The 20,953-nt window shown below is 38.1% G+C and overlaps 2 protein-coding genes across 3 annotated transcripts; both read left to right on the forward strand.

The window, feature by feature from the left end:
* Positions 1-316: 316 nt before the first annotated feature.
* LOC125997517 (cornifin) lies at positions 317-703 on the forward strand. 2 transcript variants are annotated; one of them, XM_049765957.1, is made up of 2 exons: positions 317-448; positions 569-703. In XM_049765957.1, the coding sequence occupies exons 1-2, from the start codon at positions 317-319 to the stop codon at positions 701-703; spliced, it is 267 nt and encodes an 88-aa protein (XP_049621914.1). The 2 variants fall into 2 exon arrangements, with proteins under 2 accessions (XP_049621914.1, XP_049621913.1); XM_049765956.1 differs by having other exon boundaries at positions 317-703.
* A 19,040-nt stretch (positions 704-19,743) lies between these two features.
* LOC125997591 (small proline-rich protein 3-like) lies at positions 19,744-20,361 on the forward strand. The gene has a single exon (XM_049766016.1). It carries the CDS (start codon positions 19,744-19,746, stop codon positions 20,359-20,361), a length of 618 nt encoding a protein of 205 aa, XP_049621973.1.
* Positions 20,362-20,953: the final 592 nt, after the last annotated feature.

Genomic DNA, 20,953 nt, shown 5'->3' on the forward strand with positions numbered 1-20,953 from the left:
GAAACGCTTTCCAAAAGACCTACTATATAGCCTTGGATGTTTTTTAAGAGAAGCATTTAATCTGGGCAATACAGGAGCCTGTGGCGCAAGTGCCACTGAAGTAAAACTAAATGCATTGCTTTTAAGTTCATCCTATTGGAAAATTCCAGAAATTTAGACTTTACTCTCAAAGATATGGGGACAATCAGGGAAGAAGAGACTCTCTTCTAAAAGGCTTTTATGTAATCTTCATTTGGCCTTCAACAAGAAACCTTCCTTAGAGTAACTAAATAACTATGTCAAATTTTCTGTCTCTAGGTCCAATCTCCTTTGAATAATGAGTTCCCACCAGCAGAAGCAGCCCTGCATCCCACCCCCTCAGCTGCAGGAGCAGCAGGTGAAACAGCCCTGCCAGCCTCCACCCCAAGAACCATGTGCTCCCAAAACCAAGGAGCCATGCCACACCAAGGTTCCTGAGCCCTGCCCCTCCAAGGTGCCTGAGCCTTGCCACCCCAAGGTGCCTGAGCCCTGCCACCCCAAGGTGCCTGAACCATGCCAACCCAAGGTGCCTGAGCCATGCCAACCCAAGGTGCCTGAGCCATGCCAACCCAAGGTGCCTGAGCCATGCCAACCCAAGGTGCCTGAGCCATGCCAACCCAAGGTGCCTGAGCCATGCCAATCCAAGGTGCCTGAGCCATCTCAGCAGAAGACCAAGCAGAAGTAATGTGGTATACAGCCATCATCCTGAGGAGGTCGCCAGTGATTGCTGAAACCCTCTCCATTCTGCAACCTGAGTCCCATTTACAACTAACTTATGTTATCCAAAAATGTAATGCTTCCCTCTTTCTAATGTCTGACAAGATGTCCCTCCTTGCTCTGGAGGGTTCCTGAGTCTCTGAAGAAGACTGAAGTCTGGCTATGCTAGTCCTCTAGGTGCTTAAGACTGAAGAGGGATTTGGGGAGAATTGGGTGGATCTTCCTTGTTCTTACCCCATTAAATGATTTTGAACTTCACTGACTGGCTCAATTTCATTGTTCTTTTAAGGGGTTTCAGAGACTGCAGCTGACCAGGGCTGGTGAAAATGTACTCACAAAGTGTCTGACCTTAGTTTAAGAAGATGTTCTGTGTGTATGCATGTGTGTGTGTGTGTGTGTTACATTTCTGAAAAGGCAGTAAGAGGAATGTAGTCTACGATCCCAAACTTGTCACTTAAGGAATCATAGCTGGAGAAGGGATTTTTTTTCTTGCCTTTCAATGAGTCATATTGACAGCATAAGTTGCCTGCTTTAGTTTCCCTTAGTTTGTGGGTCTTTTCACCCAAATCATCCTTATTCTGTTCAATCAATTCCTTTACCATTATTACTACCAAGAAATAGTGCTTGTACATATTCCAACATGACTATCTTTATTTCACTCGTCCTCCTATGCTGATACTTCTCTGCCCATCAATATGGAGTCAGCTTCATGCGTCCACATCCAAACATGGACCTCTACATACACAATTTATACTCACATACAAGCTTTTTTAATCTCTTTAATATATATCTTTCACTGAGTGCCATGAAGATCATAATGCTGTAGCTGCAAGACTGCCTATCCCAGGAAAAATCTAGGGAGGGGTGATTTTTACCCTCTTCCTTATAAACAGTGATTCACCATATAGACCCAGAGTATGTTCCAAAGATCCTCCTTGATATGTCTGAAACCTGAGATTTAAGATATCCTATGAAGGGCCTGGAGAGATAGCACAGCGGCGTTTGCCTTGCAAGCAGCTGATCCAGGACCAAAGGTGGTTGGTTCGAATCCCAGTGTCCCATATGGTCCCCCGTGCCTGCCAGGAGCTGTTTCTGAGCAGACAGCCAGGAGTAACCCCTGAGCACTGCTGGGTGTGGCCCAAAAACTAAAAAAAAAATAAAAAAATAAAAAATAAAAATAAAAAAGATATCCTATGAATATGAAGTTTTTTACAATACATAAACATCTAATGCATATTCATATTAATTAATCACAATAGTAGTATAATAACGAATAATAAAATATAATAATCATTACAATTTTACTGAATAAATTACTGGTGATGTTCCTTTTCTTTTTATAATTCTTTCCACTTCCCTGTCTCAAAATATGCCACTGTACTTAATTTTCTGAGACAATAGATTGAACTAAGGTAATTAAAACCCTGAATGAGAATCTACATAATTTTGTGTGTGTTTGTGTGTGTGTGAGGAGAGGGGCAGGAGAAGCTACAGTAAACATGAACACACAAATACAAATCAAGGACACATCTGTGAGTACTTTTGCACACACATATTTACAGAGTGCTGAAATAGAAAATATCAGCAAACAAAATACAAAAAGAGAAAGAAAAATTATGCACGTTTGAAAGGGAAGACAGATCAATAGAGAAAAGACAAAGTTGAGAGAGAGAGAGAGAGAGAGAGAGAGAGAGAGAGAGAGGTTAGAAATGGTAAGAAAGGGGACTTGAAAGAGTACCTTTTATTTTCTTTTGGTTAACCTATATACAGAAAAAAAGATAAAACTTTAAAATTACTTGGATATTTTGTATTATACCCAGAGTTATTTCCATCCTCTTGCTTTCCTGTAGAGCAGAGTCACCTTGATTTTGCTGGTGGCCAGTAAGTTTGAAAGACTCTATTGAGTGTATATGGCATATCAGGGTCATTTCACATGAGGTTGAGAAACCAATATAAAAAAGCCAATATTTCAGTGAACTTTAAGAATTATCTCCTTTTTTCATATTTTTCTCTTTATTTTATTTTTTATAATAATTTTTAGTCTGACCAAAGTGGATTACAAATCTTTCACAGTAATACACTAGGTACATAGTGATATTGAATCAGGGCCATTCTCACCACCAATGTTGTCATCCCGCCACCCCTGTTCCCAGCATGCATCCCATATCCCCCTCCTTTACCCCTCAGTCTGCTAGTATAAGTGGTCCCCTCTGTGTCTAGCTTGTTGTAAATTGGGTATCGATTCTGTTGTCTTTGGTTTTGGATTTGGTGTTTAAGTCTGATCATTTTTTATTTCCACTTAAAGTTCATAGGTAAGCCATGTTGACATTAGGCAGGAATGCCAAGTGAGAGACGTCAGCACCTGTCTCTAGATATGTTTGGAAAGAATCCAGAGAAGACAAAAAGAATGAATCCAGAGCAAGAAAACAAACAAAGGAAGAAAGCAAAGAGCAAGAAAACAAAACATGTCCAGCAAAACTCTGCAAGTTGGAAAGTCATTCTCAGCCTGTCAGGAAAGAATGATGTCATTTTAATCTGTAAGAGCCGATTTCAAATCCCTGTGTATTGGCATAATAGAAACTGTGAGCAATGCTTTTAGGTGTCATCATTAAAGGTGAAAGTAGTTGGTGACACAGAGCTGTTACTACGGGAGTCCAGTAGTCATTTTAGAGGTTAACTGGGTAAAATGAATCAAAATTCGTAAATTTTATCTGTCCTCTTCTGATCCTCTAGAAAATATCCATTTTTTGCAGTGTTTTATTTACCTCTCTTTATTTCCTCATTTTCTTTCTGTCCCTTATCCCTCCTCTTGCTTCTCTTTCTCTCTCATTCCTTCCTTCCTCCCTCCCTCCTTCCTCCTTTCTTCCCTCCCATCCTCCCTCCCTCCTTCCTTCTTTTCCTCCCTCTTTCCTTCTTTCCTTCCTGCCTCCCTCCTTCCATCCCTCCCTCCTTTCCTCCTTCCTTCCCCCTCCCTCCCTTCGTTTCTTCCCTCCCTCCTTTCATTCCCTCACTTTCGACATTTTTCCCTTCCTTCTTCCCTTCCTCCTGATCCCTTCCTTCCTCCTTTCTTCCCTCCTTCCCTCCTCCATCCCTCCTTTCCCTTTTCCTTCCTTCCTCCCTCCCTCCCTTCCTCCCTTTCCCCCTTCCTCCCTTTCCCCCTCCCTCCCTGTTCGCCTCCCTTTCTCCCTCCCTTCCTCCCTCCCTCCCTCCCTCTCTCCTTCCTTCCTTCCTCTCCACAGCCGTTAGTGCACAGGGTTTAACAGAGTTTATTCCTGGCCCTGTCTTCAAGGATCCCTTCTGGCAGGGCTCAGAGGATCCTATGGGATTCCATGTCCGCTCTATGCAAGGCAGTCACCCCTGCATGCTGTACTATCTCTCTGACTTCGCAATGATTTATTGTAATGAAGTTGATCTCTTCAAGGTTATATGCAAGAGCAAAGTAAGTATTAAGAATATGTAAGGGGACTAGCGTACACGCTCTTAAAAGCATTTCATGTCTGTTATGTGATTTACTGAGATTAGAAAATGTTTAGTGAAATAAGAAAATATTTAGACAATATAAAGTTGATGCATGTCATGTAATGTATACTTGCATCTTTGCTAAGTATATAAGTACAAACTTAAAAAATGTACAAAGTACATTAAGTACAATCTTAAAAAAACTTTGTTAAGTATATGTACACAGCCCAGAAAAATAATACAGGGTAAGTTGCTTCCTTTCATGTTGCTTACCACAATTCAATTCCTGGCATCATTTATGCTCCTCATAGCATTGCCAAGAATGACTCCTGAACACAGAACCAGGAGTAAGTACATTATTACATTCCTCCTCCTTATTAACAGTCTCAGAAGTCTGAACTCATGCAGAAGTAAAAGACTTTTGGTGCAGAACAGGAATTTCTGTTGAGAAAATCACTGCCTGATATGATCCAAAAACACATAATAATAATTATACGATTATAAATTATATAAATTTAAAAATAAAATATGACCACAAAAAAAACAATAGTTATATTTGACTAGAGAGCAAACATTAGTATTTATTTTTTATTTTTAAGACATCCTTATAATTAAACATTTTCTATTCTTAAGTTAAACTGCTTTTGGACCACTATTTCTTCATGTTCAATATAAATAATGGAAGGTATTAATGTTTTGAAGGAAACATAATTTTCTAGGAAAACCCTAAAACCCAATAGTAGTTTCTGACCCAAGAGCCCAAAAGGAGAGGGAAAAGGGGTTAGTTAATCCTTTGAAGATATATTTCGCAGTAAGACCATTACAATTTACATAAATTCTGATATAAACTCCATAAAATAAAGCTCATCAAACAAATCACAAAAACCCTGAAGAAGACCACTCCTCTACCAGTCATGATCAAGAACTGACTGTAAGTAAGAACTGCTTGGGATTGCCCAACAGGGAAGCTCTCCACGTTCAAGTTCTTCCTCTTCCTTAAACTTCACCATTAGTCAAAATGCCGTAATTTCTGATATAGAAGAAACAATGCATGTTGATGACAGGAAATTGTTTAGGAAATTCAAAGCCCAGAAACCAGTTTTGCAAGAAGTATTAAGGGAGTTTCTTTAAAAGACAAGACCAGGGCCGGAGAGATAGCACGGAGGTAAGGCGTTTGCCTTTCATACAGAAGGTCATCAGTTCAAATCCGGCGTCCCATATGGTCCCCCGTCCCATATGGTCCCCCGTGCCTGCCAGGAGCAATTTCTGAGCATGGAGCCAGGAGTTTCCCCTGAGCACTGCCGGGTGTGACCCAAAAACCAAAAAAAAAAAAAAAAAAGAGACAAGACCAACTTCTCAGCACATTGCCAATGAGAATGGTACTTACTCTTTGTACTTATGGTTACCCTCTAGAAGATTAAAAAAAAAAAAAATCAGTGGGGGCCAGCAGTAAGGTGTTTGCCTTGCTGACCTAGGACTGACTGCTGTTTGATCCCCTGGTGTCTCATATGGTCCCCCGAGCCAGGAATGATTTCTGAGTGCATAGCCAGGAGTAACCCCTGAGCGTCACCGGGTATGCTCCCAAAACAACAAAACAAAAACAAAAACAAAAAAAAAAGATCAGTGTATTCCTCTCTTGCTAAGGGATTTTATATTTCAATAATGAATTAATGTTTCATTTATATTGAATATTCTGTCTATTGAGGTAATTTTTGTTGCACCTGTAGAGGTTTTTTGCAAGATTTTACTTATCAATATAGATACATAAATATAATATATATTTATATATCATATATTTATATAAAATGTGATAAATATTTTATATATGATACTCTAGAATTATATGTATTTATATGTCATATAACGTGATATATTTTGTAACATATAGTCTATAATCCTTTTGGGGATTAAACACACTTTTATTCTTTTATTAGGATTTTCTCTTAAAATTTTTTTAATTCTCCTCTACTCATTTTAATAACTTATATATTTGTGGACTTTATGCTATGTTAATTTTAAGATGTTTTATTCACACTATTGCTTTTACTTTATATACTTACAAAATGATGCAGCTTTTTTTAAAAAAAATGTTTTTCCACCCATTGATTTATAATTGTATGGAATATGAGTTTAGCTTTAATTGGTTATAGGTATGTGGTTGTTACCACCTCCACAATAAATTAGAAAAATATATATCATATGTGAGATATTAGGAAACAGAGGAAAGGAGCAATAAATGGCCAAAGTTATTAGAAATGGAGATTTGGTCATTGAACTGAGTGTACAGGAGAAGGAATTGAGTAGAAAGAGTTGTTGAGAAGCAGTACGGACAATAGATATACTGTGAAATAGTGTACTCATAAAAAGTATTATTAGTACCTCAATATAAATATTTAAAAATAAATTAAAAGGGGTCAGAGAGATAGCATGAAGGTAAGGCATTTGTCTTGCATGCAGAAGGATGGCAGTTCGAATCCCAACATCCCATATGGCTCCCCAAGCCTGCCAGGAGCGATTTTTGAGTGTAGAGCCAGGAGGAACCCCTGAGCGCTTTCAGGTGTGACCCAAACACCAAAAATAAAGAAATAAATAAAAAATAAAATAAGATACCTAAAAAAAATGATATCTGTATTGTTCCCATGGTAATATGCTTCAAGGGTGGAGAAACCCTGTATTTCTTAGGACAAGGGAATTCCCTTTTTAACTTCCCCAATACTTACTGTTCCTATGCAAAAAAAAAAAAAAAAAAAAAAAAACCAAAACCCAAAAACAAACAAAAAAATCCACAAAATTTTGCCACACCAGCCCTCCTTCCCTGTTTTTCCTTTCTTCTTGTTGTTTAGTTGTTGTTTATTGTTGCTATGGGTTCTTTTTTTTTTGTCTTGCTTGTTTGTTTTGTTTTGTTTTGTTTGTTTGTTTCTCTTTTCCCTTTTAAATTGATAGTAATAGTTTCTAGACGGACTCCTTCCTGCTTTTTATTTTCCCAACAGAACCACAGAATTTGAATCATCATATTTTGCCTCATAAATTGAGGGGGGGGAGTGGATGTTTCTAGGAGCAAACAGTCGCATGAACATTGAGCTGAAATAAAAAATGATCAGACCTAAATATCCAACCCAAAGTCAACGACAACAGAATCAAGATCTCCAACGTACAACAAACTATACACAAAGGGGACCTGTTACGCTAGCAGTCTGGGGGGCAAATGAGGAAGATATGGGAAGCAAGCTGGGAACAGGGGTGGAGGGAGGACAACACTGGTGTTGGGAATGGCCCTAACATTCACTGTCACTATGTACCTTAAATATAAATGTGAAGGACTTGTAATTCAGATTAGGTACAATAAAAATGATGAAAAAATAATAATATACACATTTTAAACTGCTATCCACTCAATCAACAGTAGAGGGCAGGATGCTACTTTTCAGTGAAGCATTTGCTTATTTAGGTTTAGGTTTTGGTTTTGGTTTTTACAGATATATTTTTCTTTCCTCACCATTATTACATTCCTCTGTACTAACAGTCTCAGAAGTCTGTACTCGTGCACAAGTAAAAGATTTTTGGTTCAGAACAGGAATTTCTGTTGAGAAAATAACTGCCATTGAGTTTTCTCCTGTTTCTTTCCTAAAAGTACTACATCGACAGCTTTTCTAGTGGACTTCCTAGACCTCTGTGGAAAAACTTGTTTCTCCTAAACATTGCTCCTGCTTTTTACCCTTTACTTACTGTTTTTGTATTAAATACTCAAGACTGCTAAATAAACACACACACACAGACACACAGACACACACACACACAGACACACACACACACACACACACACACACACACACACACACACCATCCCTGCCTGCTCTACATCTCTCGCAGTGGTCCTCAAACTATGGCCTGCGGGCCACATATTGTATTTGTATCTGTTTTGTTTCTTCATTGCAAAATAAGATATATGCAGTGTGCATAAGAATTCGTTCATAAGTTTTGTTTTTACTAGAGTCAGACCCTCCAATGGTCTGAGGGACAGTGAACTGGCCCCCTGTTTAAAAAGTTTGAGGACCCCTGCGAGAGAATCTAGAACCAAGAGCCAACAAAATGGCAGGAGCACATATGGTGAAAACTGCTCAGGGACTGATCTGTACCTTCCCTGAACAATGATAAGAATTTTAATAAATGGTTAAGTAGCTTCAGAATTTTCAGTCCTACAAGCATATTTATAAGGTTGGATTTTGAAGTTTGGAACTCTGGCTTTCAATGTTATCGAGTTTGTGATTTGGATAGTAACCTATGGCCATTCTTCATAGTATGGATATATTTGGATACCCTGCATTCCTGTTCTCCATTGCTTCCCAACTATCTATTCTTCCCCCTCTGATTAATAAAAGGGAATTTAAAAAATATGTCTTCTCAAGGGTGTGTTTCCTAGTATTAGAGTTCAAAGGTTCTATGACTTTGTTTTAATTTAAGAAATGAAAAGTCCAAACTATTATACTTCATCTTTGACTTCAGTGAAAAAAGTCTATATAGCAGAATTAAATTCCCAAATAAAATTTTATTGAAAGATTGAATTGTTAAAAGAAATAGTTCTGTGTATCATTTTTGGAAACCTCACTGGGTTCCTAGCATTCAATGATCCCATAAGAACAAAGAAGGCTTTCTGATACAAATTGTTAGAAGGAAAAATTACAAATAAAAGTAAATAAACTCTTCATCATAGGCATAGATTAAGGTGACCAAGATGATCTTCATATATTAAAATATTCCCAGTTGATTGTATTAGCATTGATTTCTCTTGTCTTTGCTACCATCTTTACTGTCTCCTTGATGCTAGTGGAGGTCTCTGTGTGATGTATAAGAAGTGGGGAGGTGTGATGTGATGTGATGTGGTCTCTGTCACACCACAGAGACTGGCACACATCACAAAGAACAAGAAAAATCAGTGCTGGTGGGGATGTGAGGAGAAAGGAACTCTCATTCACTGCTGGTTGAATGTCATCTAGTCCAGCCCTTATGGAAAACAATATGGAGATTCCTCAAAAAACTAGAAATAGAGCTTCCATTTGACCCAGCTATACCACTCCTAGGGATCTACCCTAGGAACACAAAAATACAATACAAAAATCCCTTCCTCACACCTATATTCATCGCAGCACTATTTACAGTAGCCAGACTCTGGAAACAACCAAGATGCCCTTCAACAGATGAATGGCTAAAGAAATTGTGGTACATAGACACAATGGAATATTATGCGGCAGTCAGGAGAGATGAGTCATGAAATTTTCCTATTCATGAATGTAAACAGAATCTTTTATGCTGACTGAAATTAATCAGAGAGAAAGACACACAGAATAGTCTCACTCATCTGTGAGTTTCAAGAAAAATTAAAGACATTAAAATAATTCCCAGAGATGAGGGCCAGAAGAACTGGCTCAAGATATGAAGCTCACCACAAAGAGTATTGAGTGCAGTTAGAGAAATAACTATGCTGAGAACTATCATAACAATGTTATTGAGTGAGGGATGTAGAAAGCCTGTCTCGAATACAGGCAGGGGTAGGAGGGAAGAGATGGGGGCATTGGTGATGGGAAGGTTGCACGGGTAAAATGGGGTGTTCTTGTTATGACTGAAACCCAACTACAATTACGTTTGTAATTATGATGTTTAAATAAAGAAAGAAATAAGAAGTGGGGAGGGGATTCTAGAACTTTCACTCAAGTGCCTTCCTTTCCTCTTTCTTATCCTCTCCCTCTCCATCATCAATACTTTCCAATAAAACCTGTTTTTACTCTACTGCTTGTCTCCTCCTAAAATACTTTTCTATGATAGATCTGAAAGGCCTGGGTAAGATCTAGGACTAACTTTTCTCTCCATAATTTCACAGTTCTCTCTCTCTCTCTCTCCAGCCACTGGGGTGTCCAAAGATAGAGTTACAGATTTCCTTCTCAAGGCTGCTGCCTTTCTCCCACTTCACATGGGTCATCTGTGGCTCTTGAAGAGCATCAAAGCCAAAAAGCCCAGGTAAAGCTTAGGGCTGGCTCCCCTTTCCTGAGAAAAGCAATTCCTTGCTGTTGCTTTTGCCAAAGTTCCCCCCAAAATATCCAGTGGCAGGGATCATCTTCGTACCCTGCAGAATAAGTGAATTTGGTCTTAGCTTGAGGGTTGCCTTGAGGGGCTGGTGAAGAAGCATGTGTCAAGGCTGTGAAGAGGTTCATAGCCAACTTTTTATTTTTTTGATATAAAATTTTTTTGACAGATGTGGCAATTTTTTTTCACAGTACGATTTTCAGTACATATTGACATTGAATCAGGGGAATTCCGACCACCAGAGTTGTCCTCCCTCCACCCACGTTCCCAGCATCCCATATTCCCCTTCCTTACCCCCCAGGCTGCTAGTATATGTGGTCCCCTCTGTGTCTAGCTTGTTGTAGATTGGGTATTGATTCTGTTGTCATTGGCTTTGGATTTGGTGTTTAAATCTGATCGTTTTTTATTACTACTTAGTGATCATACAACTGTTTGGTCTTGGTGCCCTCCATTATTTCCCCCTCAATTTGTGAGGCGGAACAAGATGGTTCAAGTTATGTGGTTCTGTTTGAAGAAAAAAAAACAATAAAATGGGGTAAAAATCAAACAAGCAAAAATAGGGTGGAGTCCTTCTAGAGGCTATAAATATCAATTTGAGAGAAGAAAGGGAAAAAGAAGAGAAACACAACAACAATACCAAAAGAAAAGTCAAACAAAAACTCCAAAAAAGCACCACAGCAATAAAGACAACCACCACACAATAAACATGGTCCTGAAATAAAAACAAAGCACAGAAAAATGAAAAAAATATAAACAACAATAACAAAACCAAAAATATATTATTTTGTGCTGCTTCTTTTTTCTGCATAGGCACAGTAAATATTGAGGAGATTAGAAAGGGAATTCCCTTGGCCTAAGAGATACAGGGTTTCTTCGCCCTTGAAGTTCATTGTCATGGAAAAAACTACAGACTCCCTACATTTTCATTTACTCTCCCCTAGGTTCTTTTGTGGTGTATGAAAACCTTCTGCTCCATCATGGAGATGATAAACTCAGACCTCTGTATCTAGAGATCTTGGTATCTGCACAGGTCAAAGGATGGAGCCTAGCATGGAGTCTTTCTTTATGGTTCTAGAAGTTTTGTTCCATCACTGTTGTTTTAATCAGTCTTCTGTAGTCGGTGGTCTTGATTTTTGCACCGATCCTAGGACAAAGCTTAGGATAGAGTCTTTCATTATGTTTCTGGAAGTTCTGCTCAGTTGCAGTTGTCTCAGTCAGACCTCTGGAATTAGAGATCTTGGTTGTTGTGCAGATCCCAAACCAAAGCTATACTAGGGTCTTTTTTATTGGTCCCAGAATAAATTCTGCCAAGTCATGACATGCCCAGTCAGTCTTCTGTAGATAGCGATCTTCGCATTTGCACAGATCAAAGGATGACGTTGTCTTCTGATTTCATCTTATCCTTGGGAGGTGAGGTAAGACAACCAGCTCTTAGATCAAGTTGTTGCCATTTCCTCATTGTCAGGATGTCATTTCAAAACTGGAGCGTGTTGGTGTCAGAGAAGTATTAAGGATGTCCCTGAGCGAGTTTGGTTCCTGGAGCTGTTGCTGAAAACTCTGTCGGTTCTATGTCTGGGATCTAGGGTTCAGGTCTTTTCAGTCCCGAATTTTGACAGGTCCTCTGGTGACAGAAGTGGGTAGAGAAGGAACTGGTAGATTTACTTCTAGAGACTGCCACCTCCCTCTTCTCAACTTCACATAAGCCACTAAGGAACACCATAATCCATCTCTGGTGGGGTCAAGTTTACTATTGGCAAGAATATCGTGCAACATTTCAGTTATCAAGAGAAAAAGTTTATTTAATTTTGACAAATTTTTTATTCCAGTGCTATCCTTTCATATTGTCTATAAAGATGGAATTATTTTATTCTGTGCTATATATATGATGAATAACATGCTTAAAAATATATATCAGGAACTAAATTTTAGTTCAATATAAGTGCAATTCATTTATTTAAGTCTTTCAAGTATTTATTAATTAATCTAAAAATAAATATAAGTCAATTGAAAGATTACATGAAACAACGATATTTACTAAACAAAAGAATCAAGAATGCTTTACCTATGATAAAATTGCTCAGGGATAGAGATACGTATATGCGCTTTTGTATATATACATACATATAAATGTTTAAATACATACATGGTGAAATTTTGATGAACTCAATAGACTTACCAGTATCAATCTTCTCATTTTGATACTTCACTAAAAATCCGAAGTTTTAAAAAAATATTACCATTGGAAGAGACTGAGTGAAAATAAGTACACATTTATTCATACCTTCTTTTATATCTTTTAAATGAAGATTAAAAAGTACATTTAGAAATAGATGGCAGAAACAGATAACATCTATGCACACATATTAAAGATATAGGCATAAGTGGAAAGAATTGAAATAAATTTCAATGAGTAGAGGACATTTTAGATGTAGGTTTGTATCAAATTGCAGACAAAATTAAGGCCGAGGAGGTTGTACAGTATGTAAGGAGCTTGTCATGTAGGCAGTTAACCCGATTTCAATGTTTAGTACCACATAATGTTCCCCAAACCAGTAGTAACTCCTGAAAACTGCACCAGGAATAGCCCCTAAGTATACTGAATGAGGGAACACTGTCGCCTAAATTCCACACTTTTAGTGGCTATAGAATACTACTTAGTTTTTATATTGTTATTTAACAAATCACAATTTTGGGGGGGGCCACACCCATTGACGCTCAGGGGTTCCTCCTGTCTCTGCGCTCAGAATTTGCTCCTGATTCGGGGACCATATGGGACTCCAGGAATCGAACCTAAATTCATCCTGGGCAGCCGCATGCAAGGTAAATGCCTTACCACTGTGCTATCGCTCTGGCCCCACGCAACATAAATTTTATATTAAACAAACATATGGTAACTATCACATATTTTCCAGCATTTAGAAGACTGAAGCAAAATTTAGCTGTTTAAGATATTAAAAAATATAAACATGTCTGTGCTTCTCTGGAGGCTCAAACTAGGAGGAATCTATTTCCAAATTTGTTCAGGAAATTGACAGGATTCATCTCTTATTTGTTCAAGAACCCAGTTTTGCTGGCCATTCAGTGGCACCCCACCCTCAGGTCCTAGAAGTCACCTGTAGTTTCCAGAGGTTTTCCTAAATTTCTTACAAATTAGATTCTGCTAAGAGAGTTTTCAGCTCCAGTCTGCTGGAGTCATATGTACATAACACAAAATGAGGTTGATCAAGCCTATCACATTGATATTGCCTATTGTCTATTGACTGAGGATTGTGTAAAGATCTAAATACGAAAAGTGGACACTGAAGGTCACTTTAAGATCTGACTGCTTGAATGGTCTCACTCATCTATGGGTTGTAAGAAAAATGAAAGACATTCTTGCAATAATAATTTTCAGACACAAAAGAGAAAAGAGCTGGAAGTTCCAGCTCACCTCAGGAAGCTCACCACAAAGAGTGATGAGTTTAGTTAGAGAAATAACTACATTTTGAACTGTCCTAATAATGAGAATGTATGAGGGAAATGGAAAGCCTGTTTAGAGTACAGGCAGGGGTCGGGTGGGGAGGAGGGAGACTTGGGACATTGGTGATGGGAATGTTGCACTGGTGATGGGTGGTGTTCTTTACATGACTGAAACCCAAACACAATCATGTATGTAATCAAGGTGTTTAAATAAAATATTAAAAAAAAAAGATCTGACTGCTCCCCTTCATGTGAACTGCTTTCCTTGAAGCAATAAGATGTTTAGTTCACTTTGAAGAAATATCTAAAAGTATCAACAGTTTGTCCACCAATTGTTTTTCAAATAAAAATGAATTTAATTGTTTCATTAAAAGCAACTCATTCATTAATTCAACTTGTCTTCTTGAGATAACATTGAAATATAAAATATTGAAATGCGGCAAAAGGGATTTACAAGTAGATCCCATGTTCACATTTAGGATTTCACGAAATGCATGTCTTCAAGAATATAAATAAATAAATAAATAAACAAACAAACAAACCAAAACCCTAAAATGATCCCTAGTGTCCTTTATGCAACCCTCCCATATCTGATTAATAAGTTATAGGCAAGGTATATAATTATATATAATTATGTACTATGTTATAAATTTATCTGATTAATAGGATATAGACAAGATACATAAGGAGCAGCACTCTCATGATTTTGCTTATTTTATCATCAAGAACTTTCTATTTTAGATATGGCATACTCTATTAGTGGTGATAATGAAGAACACACTCACCATTCCCTTTCACTAAATTTAACCCAGATCTTGGACAGTAATACAAATGTTTTGCACTGTTCAGTTCTCATTTACTTGTGGTGCTCTGTGGATTTTAGACTCTACTTTTCAGGAGTCAGCCAGTTTCATTTCAAGACCCTAACCACCATGTGCATTTTCTACACCAGGCTACTTTCTTTTTTTTTTTTTTTTGTTTTGTTTTGTTTTCCTTTTTGGTTTTTGGGCCACACCCGGAGATGCTCAGGGGTTACTCCTGGATGTCTGCTCAGAAATAGCTCCTGGCAGGCACGGGGGACCATATGGGACACCGGGATTCGAACCAACCACCTTGGGTCCTGGATCGGCTGCTTGCAAGGCAAATGCCGCTATACTATCTCTTCGGGCCCTAGACTCTACTTTTATTTTTTGATTTTAGATTCAACTATCCTTATCTTAGAGATATGGCAATCTCAGTAAAAAGCATGCAGATGGTTCATAGAACCCTAGGAAGAAATGTTTAGCATGACTTTTTATTAGGAAAAGCAAAATCTCAATGCAATATTAACTCAGATCCATGATAATGAAGGATATAAAAATGCTATAAACAATGTAAGTAAGGTTGTAGAGGAAAAAAAAACTCTTGTCCCCTATTTTTAGGGTTAAAAATTGATACAGACCCTATAAAAATAGTAATTTCTTAAAATTTAACATTTGAAATGTTATTATATAATCAAAAATACTAGTGTAAGAATTAATATGGGGGCCAGAGAGATAGCACAGCAGTAAGACATTTGCCTTGCATGCAGCCAATCCAGGATGTATGGTGGTTCGAATCCTGGCATCCCATATGGTCCCTGGTGCCTGCCAGGAGAGATTTCTGAGCCCAGAGCCAGGTGTAACCCCTGAGCGCCACCAGGTGTGACCCCAAAGCAAAAACAAAAACAAACAGAATTAATATGAAGGATATTAAAATATTAATTCAACAGAATATTTGCCGTTTTATATTTATAGAAAAATGTTTTACAAAATTAAAAAATTGAGTCAATTTAAATGCCTATTGATGGAAAAATAAGTCATATATGTTTAGTGGAATACTACTTAAATTTTTAAATGATTAAATAGTATCACCAATATGAATGTACTTGAGGTGATCATACTGTGAAATAATTTAGGACGTGAAAGACAGATAATGCAAGATCTTATTCCTTTGTGGAAAATGAGAAAATATAACAAAAATAACAAGATACTGACACTGTTGGTAGGATTAATGCTGAATTTTGTTTGCCTAAAACTCAACTACTGATAACTTTGTAAACCATCATTCTTTAAATTAAAAAAAAAAACTTAAGATTTTTAAAGGACAATATGATTGCTATCAGAAGGTCAAGAAAGTAGGAGAAAAATTTATGGGGTCTTTCTGGAGATCCTAATATTTCAGTGATGCTTATGACTTAAAAAGATGTGAAGCTATACCCTGAAAATCTATAATTTTGTTAAACCATATTATTCCAATAAAGTCTGATTTAAAAATTGAGAGCAAAATAAATCTCCTACAAATATCTTTTTTCTGGGCATCCTGGAATCTAGGGTTAAAAAAAAAAAAGGAAAGGAGGAGTTGAGGGAAGGTGTGATAATGGCCCATATAGACACACTGTCAAGTAAGCAAGATTCAGAAAATATGAGAGTTTATGAAGATACTCTTCAAACTTCCCTCCTCCTTTAAGTGTTTAGAAAAATCCAACTACTTCTGTGGAAAGTATAGTAGCCTTTTGACACAAGAACAGAGAACCAATTAGGAAAAAGGGATGTACTATTGGAAGTGAGACTCATTCTCTGCAGTGAGGTGCTTCATGCTAAAAAGGGGGTTCAATTTCCTTAAAATGTACCATGATTTGAATAAACCAAGCTTCTTTGAATGGAAGAGTCTCAAACCATTCACAGAGGATACCTGTCAAAAGGAGCCAGAACAACTGGGTTGGATTAAATGAGAAGTTCTAGCCACTAATGTAAAGTGAGGTTTTTGTTAGATGATATAAGATATTTATTAAGGCAGGGAAGGAGATAGTCTACATTTCAATGGAAAGAAATAAAGATGAATAAATTAAAAAAATAATTCAAGAGCCAAAAATCATTCAGGAAATATACAAGAAAAAAACCAGTCAGATAGAGAAGGAAGAAGCACATCTATGGAGATAAATATTATAGATAAGAATAGTAGGGTCTTATCACAATGCCATATTTCAGAGAGTCCTGAAACATGGTCTCTTTTTTTCCCATTTTTATTCTACTACATTTGGATTATTTTTTATTGAATCACTGTGAATTACACAATTGTCCCTGACTGAGTTTAAAGTACAATAATCCAATACCAAACCTTTCATTAGTGTCCAATTCCCTTCAACTATGTCTGCTGTTTCCTGTCTATATTTCATGGACTTTTAACCTCCTTTCAGCACCCCATCTTTCTCTAGAGTGATCACTCTATTCTGCCATTGTAGCACTCCCTTCCCTAAGCAGTATTTTTGATCAGGAGAGAGTCATGGATACCATTGAAAGGATTGTTAATGTGATGCCATCCTAGGGCTTAAGTGTAACAGTGGCACCTCCAAGGGAGGTGCCAAGTTAAGTACCTAGCTGAGAGTGGAGATGGGTGGGGGAAGAATGAGTCAGGGTGTGGAGGATGACAAACCTTCCTCTCATTGCTCCTCATGATCCTAAGAGTGACTCATTTCAACTTCATGATTGTCACAGCAGATGTCTCTAAAGAAATACTGGTTTTAGACACCTCTAAAATAATACTGTTTTATGTCTCTCCTTTCTTTCTTTTCATTCTTCCTTTCCATGGCCCATGGACTTACATATCTATAAAGCAAAACAGAATTGGTAATTTTTATAGTTTCTTCTTAAATGATAAAATATAGGGGAACTAGTGGAAGGAATTCAAGATGGTAATCGTTTTAGGAAAACTCAGTGTCACGAGGTCTAACAAAGAGCTATGAAGGAAGAACTATCCACAGAGCTAAGTGTTAAGGAAGTTTAAATATTTAAGGACTATACCTAAATACAGAGTAAACTGAGGCTAACTCTGATAAATGGCATATATTTCATCATACTTTTCATCCTTGTAATAAAAGAGATCGCTTAGATATAAACTCCAGAAATTAAAAGTTTCCTTGTTCCTGTATATCTCCCAGTAAGAGAAAACTCTTCAGATGTAGATACTTTTCAGCTTTGCCCTTATGATGCATAAGTTCAGTAAATGAAACTGTCCAATCATCTCTGAATCTCTAATTCCAAAGACATTGACAATTTTTTATTTACATGGTATCTAAACTCTCTCCAGAGTGAAGAAGGAACTTCGAGAATAGGCAGTTAGTCTATCCCTTGCCCATGGAGAATGATCCACAGAGTATAATTCACGCATTCCCACCCTAACCAAGAAACTCCCTCCTAAACAATCAGAAGTGCTTATTATTTATATTCATATCTATTGCGAATAATAGCATGCTCAACAACATTCATCTGAGTTAAGGACTGGAGTCTTGTCCAAAAAAAATCTGTTTCTTGAGCCAGACCTTTCTCATTTTAGTTTTTTTTTTTTGGACCATATCCAGTAGTTCTTAGGACTTAACCAGACTCAGTGGTCAGGGATCACTTTTGGGGGTGTTCTAAGAATATATATGGTGCCATGGATTGAACCAGAGGGATAGTGAAGTTCTTAGTTCAAAGTAAGCACTTATCCCTTATACTAGGTTTCTGGCTGTGACCTTCCTTGTTTTATTCCTCACAACCCAACAATCTTGTTTGTTATCCACAGCCACCTCAGCTCAATAGGTGGACAGGAGAACAGGCTCAGTGACTTCATTGTCAGACAATAAGCACCAAAAAAATGTTAAGCCAGAGATATTTATTACAAAAGCTAGAATGAAGATAGAGTAGCCAAAAAAGATCCCACTTCCTTAAGGTAGGGCTCATTTTCTGTATAAAATACCAGCTGGCCAGAGCCTCTACACCAGATCCAAGAGGCCAACAAACTTGAACAGTTTGATCTTTCTTGCAACACAAGTAAGTCTACTCATTTGGATATTCTTCATATTGACCTAATAGAATTTTATTTATGTGAGCTCGTGTTCCATGATAAGACCATATTGATTTTTTATGAAATGTTCATTTTTGTTTTAAAGAGACTTGAGTCTTTTTGAATTTCCACTTATATGACAGTCCTAGAATTTGGGAACAAAAATGAAGAGTAGATGTCTGTAATGATATTTTGTTCGATTAGTTGGAGGCTTCTCTGTAGTACTGAGAGTACTTGTAATAAAATATTCATCCCTCAAAACATTATTGAGGACTTTTAATATTGAAGACATTGATTGTATTTACTGGATGAGGGCTTAAATCATAAGTTTCCTTTGCTTGTATGGTTCTTTGCGCCTATGGTCTCTTTGCTCCTATGGTCCACCATAGAACATGGTACAAAGGGGTAAGTTGTTAACATTATGAACATAAAGTGATTAATGAACTAGGTAAGGCAGTGCGTATGCTGGGCAAATGAGAAAGGGTACTTGGTATTGGGCAGTGTATCTGGGAGCAACAACGTAATAGATGGACATGTGAATAGAAGCCCAAAATGAAAACGCTACTAGAACACATGCAGAAAGTTCATGTGAAGAGAAGCTCAGAGGAGTCATGCCAGCTCAAAGAGACTGTGTATTGACATCTAGAAAGGTAAGACACTATGAAGGAGATGATAAGGAGTCTCTAGACATTTCATTTAATCAGGTTGCACATTTTATAAATATTGAAGTTGCCAGAGAGATAGTACAGGAAATAAGATAAGTGCCTAGTACATGGCTGACCCTGGCACTTCTCAGAAACACTGCCAAGAGTGATTCTGAGTAAATTCTGAGCACCCTGAGTTGTGACCCCAAAACGGGAATAAAATAAAACCTGAAGCCTCAGTCATTCTAGGTGATTGTCCTGTTGTATTGCTGAAATAGGTATGTTCAGAGGCTATAGGAAAAAGAGCCAAGAATCTCTCTCCCTTTGAGCCCATAGTTACCTTTAACCTTCTAATTTTGAAAGGAATGGCCATAGTTTTTTTTTTTGTCAATTCAGAGAATCAGAGAGAAATGTGGAGCTCTCACTTCTAAAGGGGTATAAAATGTAGTATATTTTGTGTATATTTTGTCCAGTCAGTGAGCCAGCTTTTCTCTCTGTGTCTCTCTGTTCTAGCCTTCTTTCCAGCATGAGCTCCTACCAGCAGAAACAACCCCACCACCCACCACCCCAGCTTGAGCAACAGCAGGTGAAACAACCCTGCCAGCCTCCACCCCAAGAGCCATCTTTTCCCATCACCAAGGATCCAGGCCATACCAAAGTCCCACAACCCGGCCACCCCCAGTATCCAGAACCAGGCCATCCTACCCATCCTGGCCAGGGTCACACCAAACATCCTGAGCCAGTCCACCCTCATCCTCATCCTCACCCTCATCCTGGTCACACCAAAGTGCCTCAGCCTGGCCAAAACAAGTTTCCAGAGCCATGCGACCCCAAGTACCCGGATCCAGGCCATCCTACCTTTCCTGGACAGGGTCACACCAAGGTTCCTGAGCCAGTTCACCCTCATCCTCATCCTGGCCAAACCAAGGTGCCTCAGATTGGCCAGACCAAGTTTCCAGAGCCGCATCACCCTGGCCATCCTACGTTCCCTGGGCAGGGTCACACCAAGGTTCCTGAGCCAGTCCACCCTCATCCTCATCCTGACCACACCAAGGTGCCTCAGCCTAGCCAAACCAAGCTTCCAGGGTCAAGCACTTCAACTGTTATTCCTGATGCAGGCCATCTGAAGACCAAGCACCAGTAATTGGCAGCCATCACTGAAATGTTGACCAGGATGTTGACCGCCTCCCCACCCCCTCCTTTGTTCTATATCTTTGTAGCCTAGATCATGCGATCATGTTATCACTATCAGTCTTTTATCTTATTTGTGTCCCAAAATTTGCTATATCATCTAACCCTAACCCTAACCTAGACTAACACACTCTGGAGAGTCCTTTGAGTCTCCATAGTTTGTCAAAGTCCATAGAAGGTTTTTCAGTTTCCAATGCTACAAGTTTACAAGAATAAATAATCTAGTTGTATATGTGCTGGTGAAGCGATCAAAATAATCTGGTTGTAAAAATGTATTAAAAACCTGTATTTCTGCTCTATTCTCATTAAATATCTTATAATCCAAATTAGATTTTTTGTGTGTATTATTAATAATAATTAATTATTCCTGCCTTGTGTTGTCAGAGACAAATTAGTTAATGCATTTATTTAATCTTGTACTGTGTGCTTCAATAAGTGTGCCTGAGTCTTTTAAGTGTGTGTGTGTGTCTGTGTGTGTGTGTGTCTGTGTGTGTCTGTGTGTGTGTCTTTATGAATGTGGTGTGTGACTCCAATTAGAGGTCATC

Source organism: Suncus etruscus, chromosome 19 (assembly GCF_024139225.1).
Source record: "Suncus etruscus isolate mSunEtr1 chromosome 19, mSunEtr1.pri.cur, whole genome shotgun sequence".
NCBI lineage: Eukaryota > Metazoa > Chordata > Mammalia > Eulipotyphla > Soricidae > Suncus > Suncus etruscus.

Excerpts from the sequence above, each read along its gene's own strand:
- LOC125997517 (XM_049765956.1), top strand. The coding sequence starts at position 317 with ATGAGTTCCCACCAGCAGAAGCAGCCCTGCATCCCACCCCCTCAGCTG.
- LOC125997591 (XM_049766016.1), top strand. The coding sequence starts at position 19,744 with ATGAGCTCCTACCAGCAGAAACAACCCCACCACCCACCACCCCAGCTT.